Raw genomic sequence first — 14918 nt, forward strand, 5'->3', positions numbered from 1 at the left:
TCCTCTGCCGTTATGTACAGTGCTGTCCCTTACATAGTGTATTCTTGTTGTTTTTCTTAATCACAGCACCCTCCTATTACATAGCCATCTCGTTAGATATAAAATGACTGCTGATTGAGCAGCCGGTGACCAAAGGACCAGACCATCAGAAAAGAAGCTTTCCTAGGCTCCATCAGCCATCATTGCATTATATATCTACGCAAGATAGATTATATATATATATATATATATATATATATATATATATATATATATATATATATATATATATATATATATATATATATATATCTATCTGAGGAGACAGTGACCCATCAATTCCACTCTGTCATAACCGGTATTGATATTTCTGCACTTTGAGAATAATGCCTTCAACCAACCAACCTTGAACGACCACATCTGGTTTGGGAACTGTAGAAAACCTTCTGTTGAGGGGATCAATCTCTCCAGGAGCCAGGAAGCCCTGTGCATAGAGCAAGGGGGAAGGTTGTTAAGACGAACAAAGTAATAAGATCCTTTCACACACGTAACAAAGAACAGTCATTGTCCTCTGGAGCGTTGTACACCCTTCATCACATTTCTTCACTTGTTAGTCTACACACATCCCTTTCTCACATGTCCATTCCCTCTTCTAACTTGTGACTCTTCTGTCTTGTTTACTGACTTTTCCAACAACTTAAAGTGTCAAAGTGAAGAAGGACTGGAGCCAATATCCCGGGTCATCAATGACGTCACTTCAATAGGATAGATTATTTTATATACCCGACTTTCCTTCAAAAATATGTTTTGGACTGAATTGTTTTTAGTGATAGACATATTAAAGGGAATCTGTCAGCAGATTTTTGTTATGTAATCTGAGAGCTGCATGATGTAGGGGTAGAGACCCTGATTTTAGGAATGTGTCATTTTCTGAACTGCATGGTGCAGTTTTCATAGAATCTCTGTTTCTTTTCTGCTGCTCTCAGATTAAACAGCAAAAACCTGATCATAGATTCCCTTTAATACAAGCACAGAGATTTACAGAGCCAAAACACATGCTAAGAATGTGAACCTTCGTGTAACATCACGGACAGGGAAGGTGCTATGGACGTGTGGCCCCTCCTACAGAGTACTCACCACCTCAACTGCATATAAAATTTAACAAGAAAATTCTCCAAAACTATCCTTCAGATTTTGAGACTGAAGGTATGCGTCCTCTTCCCACCCCTTACAAGGTCCTGTAGTTACTTTGTTATTGATTTTTTAGATGACAGACTTCCTAGAAGTCAATTTTATATTTTTTGTCTGGATTTTTTGGGTGGTGCGGGAGGAGGCCACCACTTCAATTTTTTGCCTCAGACAGCAGAAAAGCTGGAAACGACCAGGGGTAAAACTATATTAACATTCATAGAGTCTTCAAACTTGCACTTGAGCAAACATTAGAAAAAAAAAGAACTTTCTTATTGATCAGTGCAAAGCATTCGATGATGGACTGGAGGTATCAGTGCACCTTGATGGAGAGATTGGGTTTTGGCCAAGCCACTCGCACAACTCCTAAGCACTACCCTACTCACTGTGTGTCTCTGCTCCACCCAGCACTGGACCATCGCTCTGAGCTACTTCGTGCCATTTGAGGTGATAGATCAGGTGACTTCACCCTCTTTTCCACGCCTGATCTTCGGTTCCTAGTAGCTCATTCTCCAGCTTCCTGTATTGGTGTATTCCTGCTTTATCTCACTTGTTAGTGACCCAGCTTGCCTTCTTGTTAATCCTGATCTCTCCGCTCCTGACCTTGGCCCATTCTAGACCTGTGCTGCTTGCCCCGACCTTGGACTGCCCGACTATGCTTCAGTCTCACCCACCTGAACCTGAGTCACTGACCCTCCGGTCAGCTACTTCAGTCCCAGAGACTGCCCTGGAGTGGTACCTGGTGTCTACCAGCAGCCCCAGCCTATTCTAATCATCAGCGCCCATAGTGAAGACCTGGTACACACGTGATGACAGCATTTTATCTTAATTAACCAGACATCTATTTTCAGCATGCCAGAAGGAATAGACTTATCTTTTGAATTTGTGTGTTTGTTCTTTGGTTGGTCAAGAAAACACAGACTTATGTTCATATAAGCCTGTTAAATTGACTTTTAAGTTGACGTTTGTTCTAACATATTGTGTTGTTATCCTGGATGACAGAGACACAGGGTAATTGAACAATAATGCTCCATCATCAGGGATACAGATTTGACACGCTACAACAGTGTTCCCCAACTCCGGACCTCAAAAGCCACCAACAGGTCATGTTTTCAGGATTTCCTCAGTATTGCACAGGTGTCTGAATTCTTGCCTGTCCAGGTGATGCAATTATAACCTATGCAATACTAAGGAAATCCTGAAAACGTGACCTGTTGGTGGTACTTGAGGACCGGAGTTGAGGAACACTGCTCTACAGGATGCCAGCTTAGGGGACCACGGCTCTGGCTGAAAGAATACAGATCTGCTCCACTGACCATCACTGAACTGATGAACACGTTTGGGGTAGTCAGAATTTGGACCCACCGGTCACCTGAGCTCCATGGATGTTTGGAAAAGCCAGGATTGGGATCTACCGGTCACCTGGCTCCATGGAGATGCCAGTTTGTGACCCTCCGGTCACTTGGCCTTATCTCTCAATGGAGTGTCAGCTTCCTAAGCTAGTCGTTAGCCTCCTCTCTGTGTGTGCCACAGGTGGTGGTAATCGGCTCTTGAAGCTCTGAAGTTACAGCTGCTCTTATCCCAGAGTGTCAGCATACGTGCGAGACTGTTTAATTTTGCACCTTCTTTGGTATTTTGCTGGGACTGTTCTATGTGTTATTTGCCTGTTTTGTGGTTCAATAATGTACTGCCACACTGTTTTACCCTCACCCTGTGTTGTCAGAGTAGTATTATACCCACAGTAAAAGGAGAGCGGGCGTTTGGTGGGATGATCCCTGGTTCATGCGATTTCGGTTAGTGAACCAGAGCATCCTCTGAGCCCCATGTCTCCACAACTTAGTCACGCCCTTCCAGGGTATGCCCGGCCCATTGCGCAGAGGGTCCACACACACACTAGTGTTACATGCTGGTTGAATGGGGTACATTTTCTGAAAATTAAATTGCTACCCAAAATGGTCATACTTTGATAATTCACCTGTATGAGTCCTGAGGCATTTCTTCACAAAAAACGATAAAATACTGCAAGTGGACCTCCTATCAGAATAAAACTGGAGACATGCTTAGCTGCAGTTGGGGGTGTTAAATGGTGCCTCCATGTTTTCTTTTTAATTTGCTGTGAGAGAACAAATTGTATTTTGGGTCTGTGGTGTCCTTCTGTTCTTATAACTCCACTGTCCCAGTGATTCGATAACACTGCTGAGCGGAAACTTTTACAGTTCTATTCATGCCCGTAAAATTCAAATTGGCTATATATTTCAGAGGGAACTTTTGTCACGACTAAGGGCGGTTAGGCTCGAAACCTGTGTCCGTTTTTCCACTCCTGTATATCTTCCATGTGATTTTATTCTGTTTTTAACCCCTCTCTGCCATCCAACCTACTATACCGTCCCATGTGACCTGGGCCTGTCTGACTATAGACGGTATAGTAAGTCATTGCCCCCGGGTGTCAGTTGATTCTCGAAGCTGACACCCGGCACTAGGTGCCAGGAGCGATCACACTTTAACCCCCGAAATGCTGTGATCGGACACGATCACAACATTAAGGCCTCTTTCACACATCAGTTTTTTGCCTTCAGGCGCGATCCGGCTTTTTTTTGGAAAAACCGGATCCGGCAAAATGCAATGCCGGATCCGGTTTTTCCCCATAGACTTGCATTAGCGCCGGATCGTGCTGGATGGCATTGCGTTTCATCCAACTTGTCTCATTCCGGCGTCTTGAAAAAACGTCTACTGTAACGTTTTTTGTCTCCGGCGAAAAAGCCGGAAGCGCCGGATCCGGCGCTTCCAGCTTTTTGCTACAATGAAAGTCTATGGGCGCCGGATCCAGAAAAAGACGGATCCAGCAACCGGATCCGGTTTTTTTAAGTCTGCGCATGCTCAGATCCAATTGGCCAGCCTCCAGGAACAGAGACGGATCCAGCAAAAAAAACGGATCCGTTTCTACAGTTCTCCAAAATTTATGCTGGATCCGTTTTTTCTAAAAAAAGCCGGATCATGCCTGACGGCAAAAAACTGATGTGTGAAAGTAGCCTAAGGGAGCAGACAGAGGGCTGAGAGCCCCTCTGCCTTTGGATCGGAGACTCCGCGGCGTGACAGAGTCCTGATCGCTGCTATGGTAACCCGATGTCATCATGACAACATCCGGGTTACCAGAGCTAAGAAATGCTCCTATAGCATGCAGATTCATCACTTCTATAGCATGCAGATCAGCCTGCAAAAAATGATTGTCCCATAGTGAGATAAAGTTAAAAAAAGGTCAGGGGAAAGAAAAAAAAAAAAAAAAAAAAAATCAGAAAGTTAAAAAATGCTTTTAAATAATTGTAAAAATGTTAAAAAAAACTCAATATATATTCTAATCACTAAATAAATATTTGAATGAAGAAAAAAATCTAAACAATAAAAAAAGTACACATATTTGGTATCGCCACGTCACTAACTACCCGACCTATAAAGCAGTCCCACTAGTTAACCCCTTTAGTGAACACCATGAAAAAAAAAAAAACAAGGCAAAAAACAATGCTTTATCATCATACCGCCGAACAAAAAGTGGAATAACACGCGATCAAAAAGATGGATATAAATAAGGGTCGTACCGCTGAAAACGTCATCTTCTACCGCAAAAAACAAGCCCCAATACAGCTCCATCACCGGAAAAATATAAAAGTTATACCTCTCAGAATAAAGCAATGCAAAAACAATTATTTTTTATATAAAGTAGGTTTTATTGTATAAAGGCGCCAAAACAAATTCCTACCGTGTTGTTATCATGGCTTCTCTTGTCTCTGGGAGTGGGGAAGAAAAACATTTCTGTCTTTTCCCTCTTTCGGGTAGCACCAGGAACCTGATTTGCCCTTCCCCTTGTACTGAGGGGTATGTTCTTGTTGGGGCGGAAGGGTGTTTATCTAGTATTCCTAGGTTCCGGTAAGGTCTTCTTTTTGTTCGAAGCCTTTTCTAACAGGTCATCGAGGGTAGGAATAAACATGTATTTCCCCCTTTGAAGGGATAAGAACACAGCTTCCTTTTTGAAGTCACGTCCCTGCTCCAAGATCTCAACCAGAGTGCTCCTCTCAGAGTTCGACAACTCTGACAATCTTGCTGCCACTCTCATGGATTCTGCAGAGGCATCTATCAGGAACCCTGTTGTCTTCTGGAGCAGAGGCAGAGAAGCTAGGATGTCCTCTCTGGGAGTACCTGTGGACAGGTGTTCCTCCAGCTGCCCCAGCCAACGGTACATTGATTGGGCCACACAGGTAGATACAGCATTGGTATTCATTAAAGATGCCGAGGTTTCCCACGATTTCCTCAGTAGTCCATCCCTCTTGCGTTCCAGAAGGTCCCTCAACTGTGAGGCATCCTCAAATGGTAGTGTGTTTTTTTTTTTTAGCTGCCTGAGAAATATGGACGTCGACATTTGGAATCTCTGACCAGCATGATGTCCTCTCGCCATCTACAAGGAATCTTTCTTTCATCTCGGCTAGAATGGTCATCCTCTTTTCTGAGGATTCCCACACTTGTAAGACCAGGTTCCGGATGTTTTTATGAATGGTAAACACCTTCTTCCTTGTACCGTCTGGGCAGTCTTCTCCTCCTCAATCTCCATGGTCCTCCTTACTGCTGTGAGGAGTTCCTCATTATCCCCTGAAGATAAATAATCTCTCCTGTTGGGAGACCTATGGGTCCAGGATTAATTTGCCTTCTTCCAGAGGTTCATCCTGAGAGTCATCACCCCTTTCCTCCTCTAAATCAAGCTTCCTTCTTTTAGCTTCTGTAGAGACACTGGGAGAGGGTGGGGGCTAGGAAAAAGGCCAGGGAGGTTTTCATCGCCTGTTGGATCAGGCCCTTAATTTCTTCCATCAAGGATGGTTGCTCTTCCCTGATGACTTTCTCAGTGCACTATTTGCATAATGTTTTCTTATGCGAAGAGGCCAGCTTTTTTTTTGTACAGACTGCACATCTCCATGATGTCTTGGACTTGATTCCTGGTGCAGGCTCCTTGTCCCCCTACAAGAAAGGGGAGAAGGAATAATAAGGCTCTAAACATGCACACAGGGAATGGACACCCAGTGCCAGAGTACTTACTGGGACTGGGAGGGTGCTGGGATCTGCAGACACAGCGAGAGGAACCCGACATCTCCATGCAGTTTACCACACAGTGGTTCTACCTTAGAAGTCTTTCTTGTCCGGGGCTCTCATGTTGGCAACCGGACTCCAACACCTGTCCTCTCCAGGTGTGGAGGGGTGGGGTTACGTGGAAAGCAAAAATCCTGTCTGCTGAAGCCGGCCGGTGTGTGACATCCTGCCGCCAGCTTCAGACCTGGAAATCTTTGTGCATGTGCGCCCAGCGTGACACGCTGCTCCACAACGCCGGAGGAGAGGAGGCTGGAGAGCTCAGAGAGGCCTCTGTTATGAATGGGTCACCGAAGAGGAAAAAAAACTAAAAAAGCTAAGCCCAGAAAAACCAGAGAGGTTTGTAACTATGCAGATTGCAGATCCCTGATCCTAACCACACAACTAGCAGCAGCCGTGGAGCGTACCTATGATGAACCTAGACGCCTCATCACGGACGGAGGACTAAATAAGCCTAAAGCAAGAAAAGGGGAAAACTTCCCCAGAGCAGACCCCAAAGGAATAGACAGCCCCCACACATGTATTGACGTTGAAACAAGATGAAAACACAAACACAGGCAGGAAAATAGGCTGAGCAAACGATGGGGCCCAAACTAGAAAGGAGAGGAAAGGAAAGACACTGTCTGCAATCTGCCTGCCCAAAACCCTACAAAATAATGTCCAACACTTCTGATAACAAAATTAACCCTGAAGTCACTAGACTTCCCCCACTATATCAGCACTCTGAAATATTCTGAGACAGAGCAAAAAGAGGCCAATCTAATAAGGGACAAAAAGCAAATTGGCAAATACAGATAAATAAGAGTGGAAATTCAGCACAGCCCAAGCCGGGGCTGGCTGACCACACAAAAAACTGAATAGACCAACAAAATCAAGTGTGAACATTAGCAGAAAAACTTAGCTTGAGCTGACTGGAACAGAGCTGAGAACCAAGACCTGACAAGCAGAAGGAATCACCAGCACCAGAGTAGGGCGTCAGCTGTCTTAAATCCAATCTGAGATTCCTGAGGTCCAATCGTCATCCTCACTATCAGGTGGCAGATCTCTACTGATTAAATCAGCCTCACTACCTCCTGTTACCACCAGAGGGAGCCTGGAAGGAGAACTCACAACTGGTAGACCAGAAAATGAACTCAACAGGCCTCCAGCCGAAGAATCTCCCACAGACCTTACCCAAAGGTGCAGACATGTAGTAATATGTTACTTCACATAAAGAAGCAGTTGTAAGTCCTTGTTGTGTCGTCTGTATACTCCCTTATGATTCCTTTCCAGGCCAGTAGGTATGGTAGGACACTAAATGGCATGGGCACATTTATAAGATTCTCATTGCATCTAAGTTACACATCCAATTGTGGAAATTATTATTCATCTTATAATCAGCAAAACTGCAAAATAAAAAACATGGACACAAGGACTAAAGAAACAAGTATGAAACAAACTAAGACCTTAGTTTCCTCAATGTACCCATCTTTTACTCGGGGGACAGTCTTATACCCCTTGCATTCTCTTAAGCAGCTTCACCAAGTTGTCAACTGGAATGGCTTCCAATGAACAGGTATTCCTTGTCAGAGCTCATTTGTGAAATCACCAGCATACAGAATGCGTTTGCAACCTTAAGGTTTGATTTACAGAAGCAGTGATGGTAGATATATCTACAAATGTTTTAACCCAGAATAGGCCCAAAACCATTCAATTAAAGAGAAATAACAATCCATTATTTTAAATTAAGTTCAGTCAATTTGAGAAATTGCTAGAATCGTGAGCATATTGTATAGTCCTTAAAAAACATTAACCACTATGATAAAACTGGCTCTCATGAGGAGAGCCACAAGAAATGAAGACCAAGAATTACCTCTACTGCAGAGGATAAGTTCATCAGAGTTAACAGCCTAAGAAATCCCAAACTGACAGCACTTCACATAATAGCTTTCATAAATAATGCACATCAAGTAGGAGACACATCTGAGGCACTAATGAGGATGACAAACATGATGATATTTGTTTGAGCCAAGCAACAAAAAGATTGGACATTAGATCAGTGGAAATCTGTACGGTGGTCTCACGAGTCAACATTTAAGATTTTTTATACAAACTGTTGTGTTTGTGAGATGCAGAAAAGGTGCTTGGATGGTTTCTGCATGTGTAGTGCCTACTGAGAAGACTGGAGGGGGAGGTGTGATGATGTGGGGGTGATTTGCTGGTGACACGTTTGGCAAGTTATTAAAAATTCAAGGCACACTTATCCAACATGGCTGCAAGACCACTATGCAACGACTGGCCCTCCCATCTGGTTCACGCATCATTTATACTTTAACAGGGCAACGACCAAACCACAGCTCTGGGTTATGTAAGCAAGAAGGGGGATGAAGGGCTGTGTCAGATAACATGGCCTTCACAATCACTTGACCTCAACCAAATTCACATGGTTTGGGATGAGTTAGACTGGAGAGTAAAAGCAGCCAACAAGTGCTCAGCACCTGTGGGAAGGTTGAACTTGCTGGACCTAGGTCTTTTTTTTTTTTTTTTCAACCAATGTAACTCCTTCAACAATGTTGGAAAGCAATTCCATATGACAACTCGGTGAAGCTGCTGGAAAATATGCTAAAGGATTGTGAGGCTGTCAAAGAAATAGAGTGGCTATTTGAGGAATCTAAGGTTTAACACATTTTGTGATATGTTTCATATGCTTTTCTTTACTGCTTTTTTCCCCAAATGTGCACCTTAGTGGTTTTGCAGTCTGAATTTACAATGTCCACATTTCATTAAAAAATATATAGCATGGACAGATATGTCAAAACTTTGGAATGGTACTGTGTATCTAGTTATAAATTCCCTGATGAGTTTCCCCTACCTCCTTTTAACCACCAGCCTTGTGATCAGGTCTTTTTGTACCCTTTTGGAGACTCTTCTGTCATTGTTAGATGTTTGTGCGTCAGTTTGTGCTTTGCTTTGACGATGCTGTGGACAGTGGCCACTAGATGATCCGTACTTCCAACTGGGTAAATCATGGATTTTGTTTTCCACCGGTTGATTTTTTATTGTCTAACGGACCTTCCCAAAACATCCAGAAGGGTCGGTAGGGGTTTTTCTCTTTGCCTTCTTTTGTTGGATCTTCTGCATCATGTCATGCTTATATTAATGCGTTTGTAAAAAAAAAAAAAAAAAAAAAAAAAAAAAAAAAAAAAAGAAGGATTCATTGTCTCCTAAAACACATTTTTTACAATACGTCATTCTTTGAAGTGACGTTGGATACTGGTTCTTGTTTTTCTCCACTTTGACACTAACTCTTCTCTACACCTGGTCCATGGAAGCTGCTGACCGGGAGAACCAGGAATGGCAGCCAGAGGCTTCAATATAAGTGTAAGTTGGCAAGAAAGGCAATGAGACCTTTGTACAACCAGGCTTCGCACCTTACCTCAGACATTAGACAGCCTAGAATATACAGCGATTGTCCCCACATATGTGGCAGCTTTCCCAAGGGGACGCGATCTACTGTGTGAGGATTCTGATACTCTTCCTCCACCTATAAGTAAAAGTGATAAGTCAATACTCAGAGCCCATCACCGGGCCACTGATTTGTAGGACGCTTTACCCTGCTTTCTGGCACGCTGTACAGCTCTGGCACTAGGTGCACTCCATGCGCTCCCTTGATGAGGACACTTTCCATCGCTTCTCTATATTCCTGCACCTGATACAAAACATTCAAAAGAAGTAACAGAAAACACAGGAGCCATCTCAGAAATACGGGACAGCTTGACGAGTCTCACAAGCGTCTTACCTGCTCCTTATTACCAATGAAAATCCCATCCAGGATTAAGTACGTCCAGAAGAGCGGCCACTCACACTCAATGTTCTCAAACAGCTTCAGCTCCGCTGGTTCATAGTATAACCTGCTGGGGTCCTGCAAGAAAAAGGAATGAAAAAAATATTCAGGGAACACCTTTCTGCCCAATATACTAGGCATTTATAACCCCTTTCCGCCATGCTGACCCTAAACACCTATAAAGCACTTTGGAAAGTTTTCCTTCTTCCCAGAGCCATAACTTTGTTCGTTTTCCATCATTATGGCCAGGTCATGTGATGGCTTGTTTTTTTGCTGGACTAGTTAACTCATTCTTTTTATAGCTATATATGTTTTTTAATTGTTTTATTTTGAATGGAGCAAAAGGGGGGGGGGGTCATTTGAACTTTTATATTTAAAAAAAAAAATGTTAATTTTTAAAAAAATTTTTTTTTTTACTCGCTTCAATAGTCTCCATTGGAGACTGGAAGCAGGGACCATCTGATCACCTGTGCTACACATAGGGCAGTAGCGCTATGTGTAAGGAAAACGCTCATCTGCTATGAGCGCCGACCACCGGGCGGCAATCATAGCCATTCGGCAATGACACTACAAGGGTCTCCTGCATACCCCGGGTTGTCATACCAGCCCATCGGTGCCCCGCGATCATGTCATAGGGGCGCCGATGGGCGGAGTTAAGAAGCGTATCCGGTTTGCGAGAGTTAAAAGCCACTGTCAGATTGACACCGGCATTTAATTAGTTAACGCCGCAGGTGGCTCAATTCCTCTCACAGCTTTTAGGGGCACATGACAGCTGATCAGGTCAGCTGTAGTGTGCTGGAAAAAGATTCGGGCTCAGGGCCGGAAGTTGAACCAAATAGGGTGAGGTAACCCATAACGGATATAGACGTCATAGGTAGTGAAGGGGTTGCCCCACGAACAAAAGTACATTTTAATCAAAACATCTTGTAATTTATCACAATTGGATGTGATAAATAAAATGTTCCTGTGCAGAGAAAATCTTATACATTTGCTGTACTGTGTAATGGCGGTGTCTGACCTGATAGGGACATGGTTTGAGCATACCACATCTCCTGGGCAGGGGAGGACACAAGAGAGAATACAGACAGGTCAGCACAGGAACATTAGTCCTATAAATGTTCCCCTGCTGTACTGTGTAATGGCCGTGTCTCACCGTACAAGGACATGGTCTGATCATACCACATCTCCTGGGCAGGGGAGGACACAAGAGAGAAAACAGACAGGTCAGCACAGGAACATTATTCCTGTAAATGTGCCCCCTGCTGTACTGTGTAATGGCAGTGTCTGACCGTACAGGAACATTGTCTGATCTTACCACAGCTCCTGGGCAGGGGAGGACACGTGAGAATACAGAAGGACAGCACAGGAACATTAGTCCTATAAAATGTGCCCCTGCTGTACTGTGTAATGGCCGTGTCTCACCGTACAAGGACATGGTCTGATCATAACACATCTCCTGGGCAGGAGAAGACACAGGAGAGTATACAGACAGGACAGCACAGGAGCATTATTCCTATAAATGTGCCCCTGCTGTGCTGCGTAATGGCTGTGTCTGACCAGACAGAAACATGGTCTGATCATACCACAGCTCCTGGGCAGGGGAGGACACAAGAGAGAATACAGACAGGACAGCACAGGAACATTATTCCTATAAATGTGCCCCCTGCTGTACTGTGTAATGGCCGTGTCTCACCGTACAAGGACATGGTCTGATCATAACACATCTCCTGGGCAGGGGAAGACACAAGAGAATATACAGACAGGACAGCACAGGAACATTATTCCTATAAATGTACCCCGCTGTGTACTGTGTAATGGCCGTGTCTGACCGCACAGGGACATGGTCTGATCATACCACAGCTCCTGGGCAGGGGAGGACACACGAGAGAATACAGACATTATTGCCAGTGATCGCAGCTGATTCTTTCTTTGAATTAAAACATTGTTTAAAAACAGACCAAGAAATGTTTTCCTTCATAAAAAGCAACATCTGTGGTTCTATTTTGTCCTGTCTGTATTCTCTCTTGCTTCTCCCGCTGCCCAGGAGATGTGGTATGATCAGACCATGTTCCTGTGCTGTCCGACACGGCCATTACACAGTACAGCAGGGGCACATTTATAGGAATAATGTCCCTGTGCTGTCCTGTCTGTATTGTCTCTTATGTTCTCCCCTGCCCAGGAGCTGTGGTATGATCAGACCATGTCCCTGTACGGTAAGACACGGCCATTACACAGTACAGCAGGGGCACATTTATAGGAATAATGGTCATGTGCTGTCCTGTTTGTATTCTCTCTTGCATCCTCTTTTTCCTAGAAGCTGTGGTATGATCAGACCATGTCACTTTATGGTCAGATGACACATCCATTATACAGTACAGCAAGGGCACATTTATAAGATTATCTCAGCAAAGGAACATTTTATCACATCCAATTGTGGAAGTTATTACTATTCCAAGATCTACTGATTAAAATCAACTTTTCTTTCTGGGGAAACCCCTTAAAAACAGATTGTCATACCACACAAAATAGTTAAGAAGTAACATTTACCACATTTCCACTTCTATCAGCTTCATTTTTAAATGCTTTGTTAGGATGTTAGATGGGTTAAAAGTTTAGCAACCATGTTTCGTTTTTCCAACGCAATTTTCAAAATTGTTATTTTTTTTTTGGGACCCAGTTCACTTTTCAAGTGTCAGTTAGGGGCTTATATTCTAAAAAACCTCAAAACAAGGACCCATTTAAAGAAGAAAATAAAAGGACACCCCTCATGATATTCAAAATTATTTTTTTTCCCATTAAAAAAAAAAAAAAATGTTACTTTATCCCCAAATATTTAATTTCCTGACGAGTAACAGAAAAAAATGTCCCCATACATTGTCATGCAAATTCTCCTGAGTACGCGGCTACCCCATGTGTGGTCAGAAGCTGCCATGTGGTGCATGCTGGGCCAAGGATGGCTGGAACGCCATTTTGGAAGAATAGATTGCAGATGCCATTGATGCATTTGAAGAGCGCAGGAGAAGCTGAAACAGCAGAACTCCCCAGCCCCATGAATGACCTCTATTTAGAAACTTCCCCCATCACGGCATTCCTCTAAGGATGTGGTCAGCCTCTTGAAATCACAGGTATTTCACAGAGTTGTAAAAAACTTGGCAGGGAAAAAGTAGTTACATTTTTCCACTGAAATGCTGCTTTCATTACAAACTGCATTTTCACAAGACCCAATAGGGATAAAAAGTTCCCAAAATGTGCCAGGCAATCCTTCATTTGTAAGCAATCCCCAATATGATATGTGGGCAGGAACTTCTCTCTGGGCAGCTGCCAAGTTCAGGGAGGAGGGCAGCTTCTGCGGTTATGGTTTCTAGGTGCTGTGTCATATTGGTAGAGTCCCTGAGGTGCCAAAACGTTGAAACCCCCAAACTGACCCAATGTAACAAACTACACTCCTCAACCAATTCATCTAAGGCTGTAGTTTGTTTTTGTGTCACCGTATTCTAGAAAGTCTAACTTTAATATTTTCAGACAAAATCTAGTTAGGAGGCGATTTACAGGTTTAGAAGATGTTTTAAGTGATAAATTTATTTTTATACGACTTTTTGATCCCATTTTATTCCATTTTTGTGTGACATTTTTATGTGCTTATTTCTCCCTATAGGGCGAAACAATGTGAACGTTTTATAGACCTGACCTTCTAAACTTGAAGATACCAAATGTCTACTTTTTTTTTACCTTTTTTCCATAAAAAATGGATTTTAATTGGGGAAACATGTGTATAATTTTATTCTTTATTTATTTTTGAATCTAGTCCCCCTGTGGGACTTCCAGTTTAGCCTCGATCTGTGGCCTAAGGGTACCGTTACACTTAGCGAGTTGCCACACAGGCAGATCTCACCAACGACATAGCAGGGGTCGGGGGTCGCTACTTACCTGTCAGACGAGGCGATCCCAACGTCCTCCCGCCCGCGTCCACGCGTCGCTCATCGGCGCCACAGTAAGCGCCCAACGAGAAATTGTCCAGGACGTTCTCGCGCGACCAGCGGGGGAGCCGGTCGGAGGTAAGTATCAGACAAAGCAATATCGCTGCTACGTCACAAAATCGGTGACGTTACAGCGATATCGCTATGTGTAAAGGGGGCTTAATACTTATGCACAGTGTGGTATTAGACCGTCAAAGTCTCACTAACACAAAACTTGCAGGGCCTAAAGGGCCACCGTGCTGGCAGAATTGGAGGTCATTCTTTGAAAGGTGCCAAGACATTCATTGTCTCATCACAAACACATTGAATCGGCGCCACACAGCCCTCTGGATGCAGCGAACTCTATTGACAGTGGACTGTAGCGGGACGGTCCTCACACCAGCCCCGGTTATTATTGCAGAAGCTCCTCCGTGAGTTGAGCCAGGTTCCCGATGGTGATAATACAGGCAAAGGAGCTGTGAGACAAAATACAGGAACCCCCTCCCAATCATGACACACATGTTCATCATATTTCCAGAAGGGTTTATGGTTTACATGGAGATTGTTATAGTCACAATTATTGCCAGCTCATGAGTTTGCTCATTTTTATCATATCAAACTAACAATATGTGTACCATGCATTGATACCTCTTTTGGAGTTCGGTAACCATCCCGTAAGAACCGGCAGCAACCATACCGCCCCTATATGAATGTGGAGAAAAATAAAATTATGACAAGAGAATACAGTAGGAGATAATACTGCTGGAAACGATAAGGGTTCACATCTTCATTGTGACCTATTTACTGCCAAAATTGTTGTGGCCATCACTCTGTAGTAAAAGAAT

At 43.5% G+C, this 14918-nt stretch overlaps 1 protein-coding gene across 3 annotated transcripts in view; it reads right to left on the bottom strand.

The window, feature by feature from the left end:
- The window catches only part of PHKA1 (phosphorylase kinase regulatory subunit alpha 1), a 187818-nt gene that overhangs the window by 124664 nt on the left and 48236 nt on the right, over positions 1 to 14918 (bottom strand). For all 3 annotated transcript variants that reach the window (XM_073558789.1, XM_073558788.1, XM_073558790.1), the window contains 5 exons: positions 14722 to 14775; positions 10073 to 10195; positions 9887 to 9982; positions 9710 to 9817; positions 385 to 463 (listed from right to left, as the gene is read on the bottom strand). In XM_073558789.1, the coding sequence (XP_073414890.1) occupies positions 385 to 463; positions 9710 to 9817; positions 9887 to 9982; positions 10073 to 10195; positions 14722 to 14775 (460 nt within the window). The remainder of the gene's footprint in view (positions 1 to 384; positions 464 to 9709; positions 9818 to 9886; positions 9983 to 10072; positions 10196 to 14721; positions 14776 to 14918) is intronic.

Source organism: Dendrobates tinctorius, unplaced genomic scaffold (genome assembly GCF_039654945.1).
Source record: "Dendrobates tinctorius isolate UK_male_01 unplaced genomic scaffold, ASM3965494v1 ptg000258l, whole genome shotgun sequence".
NCBI lineage: Eukaryota > Metazoa > Chordata > Amphibia > Anura > Dendrobatidae > Dendrobates > Dendrobates tinctorius.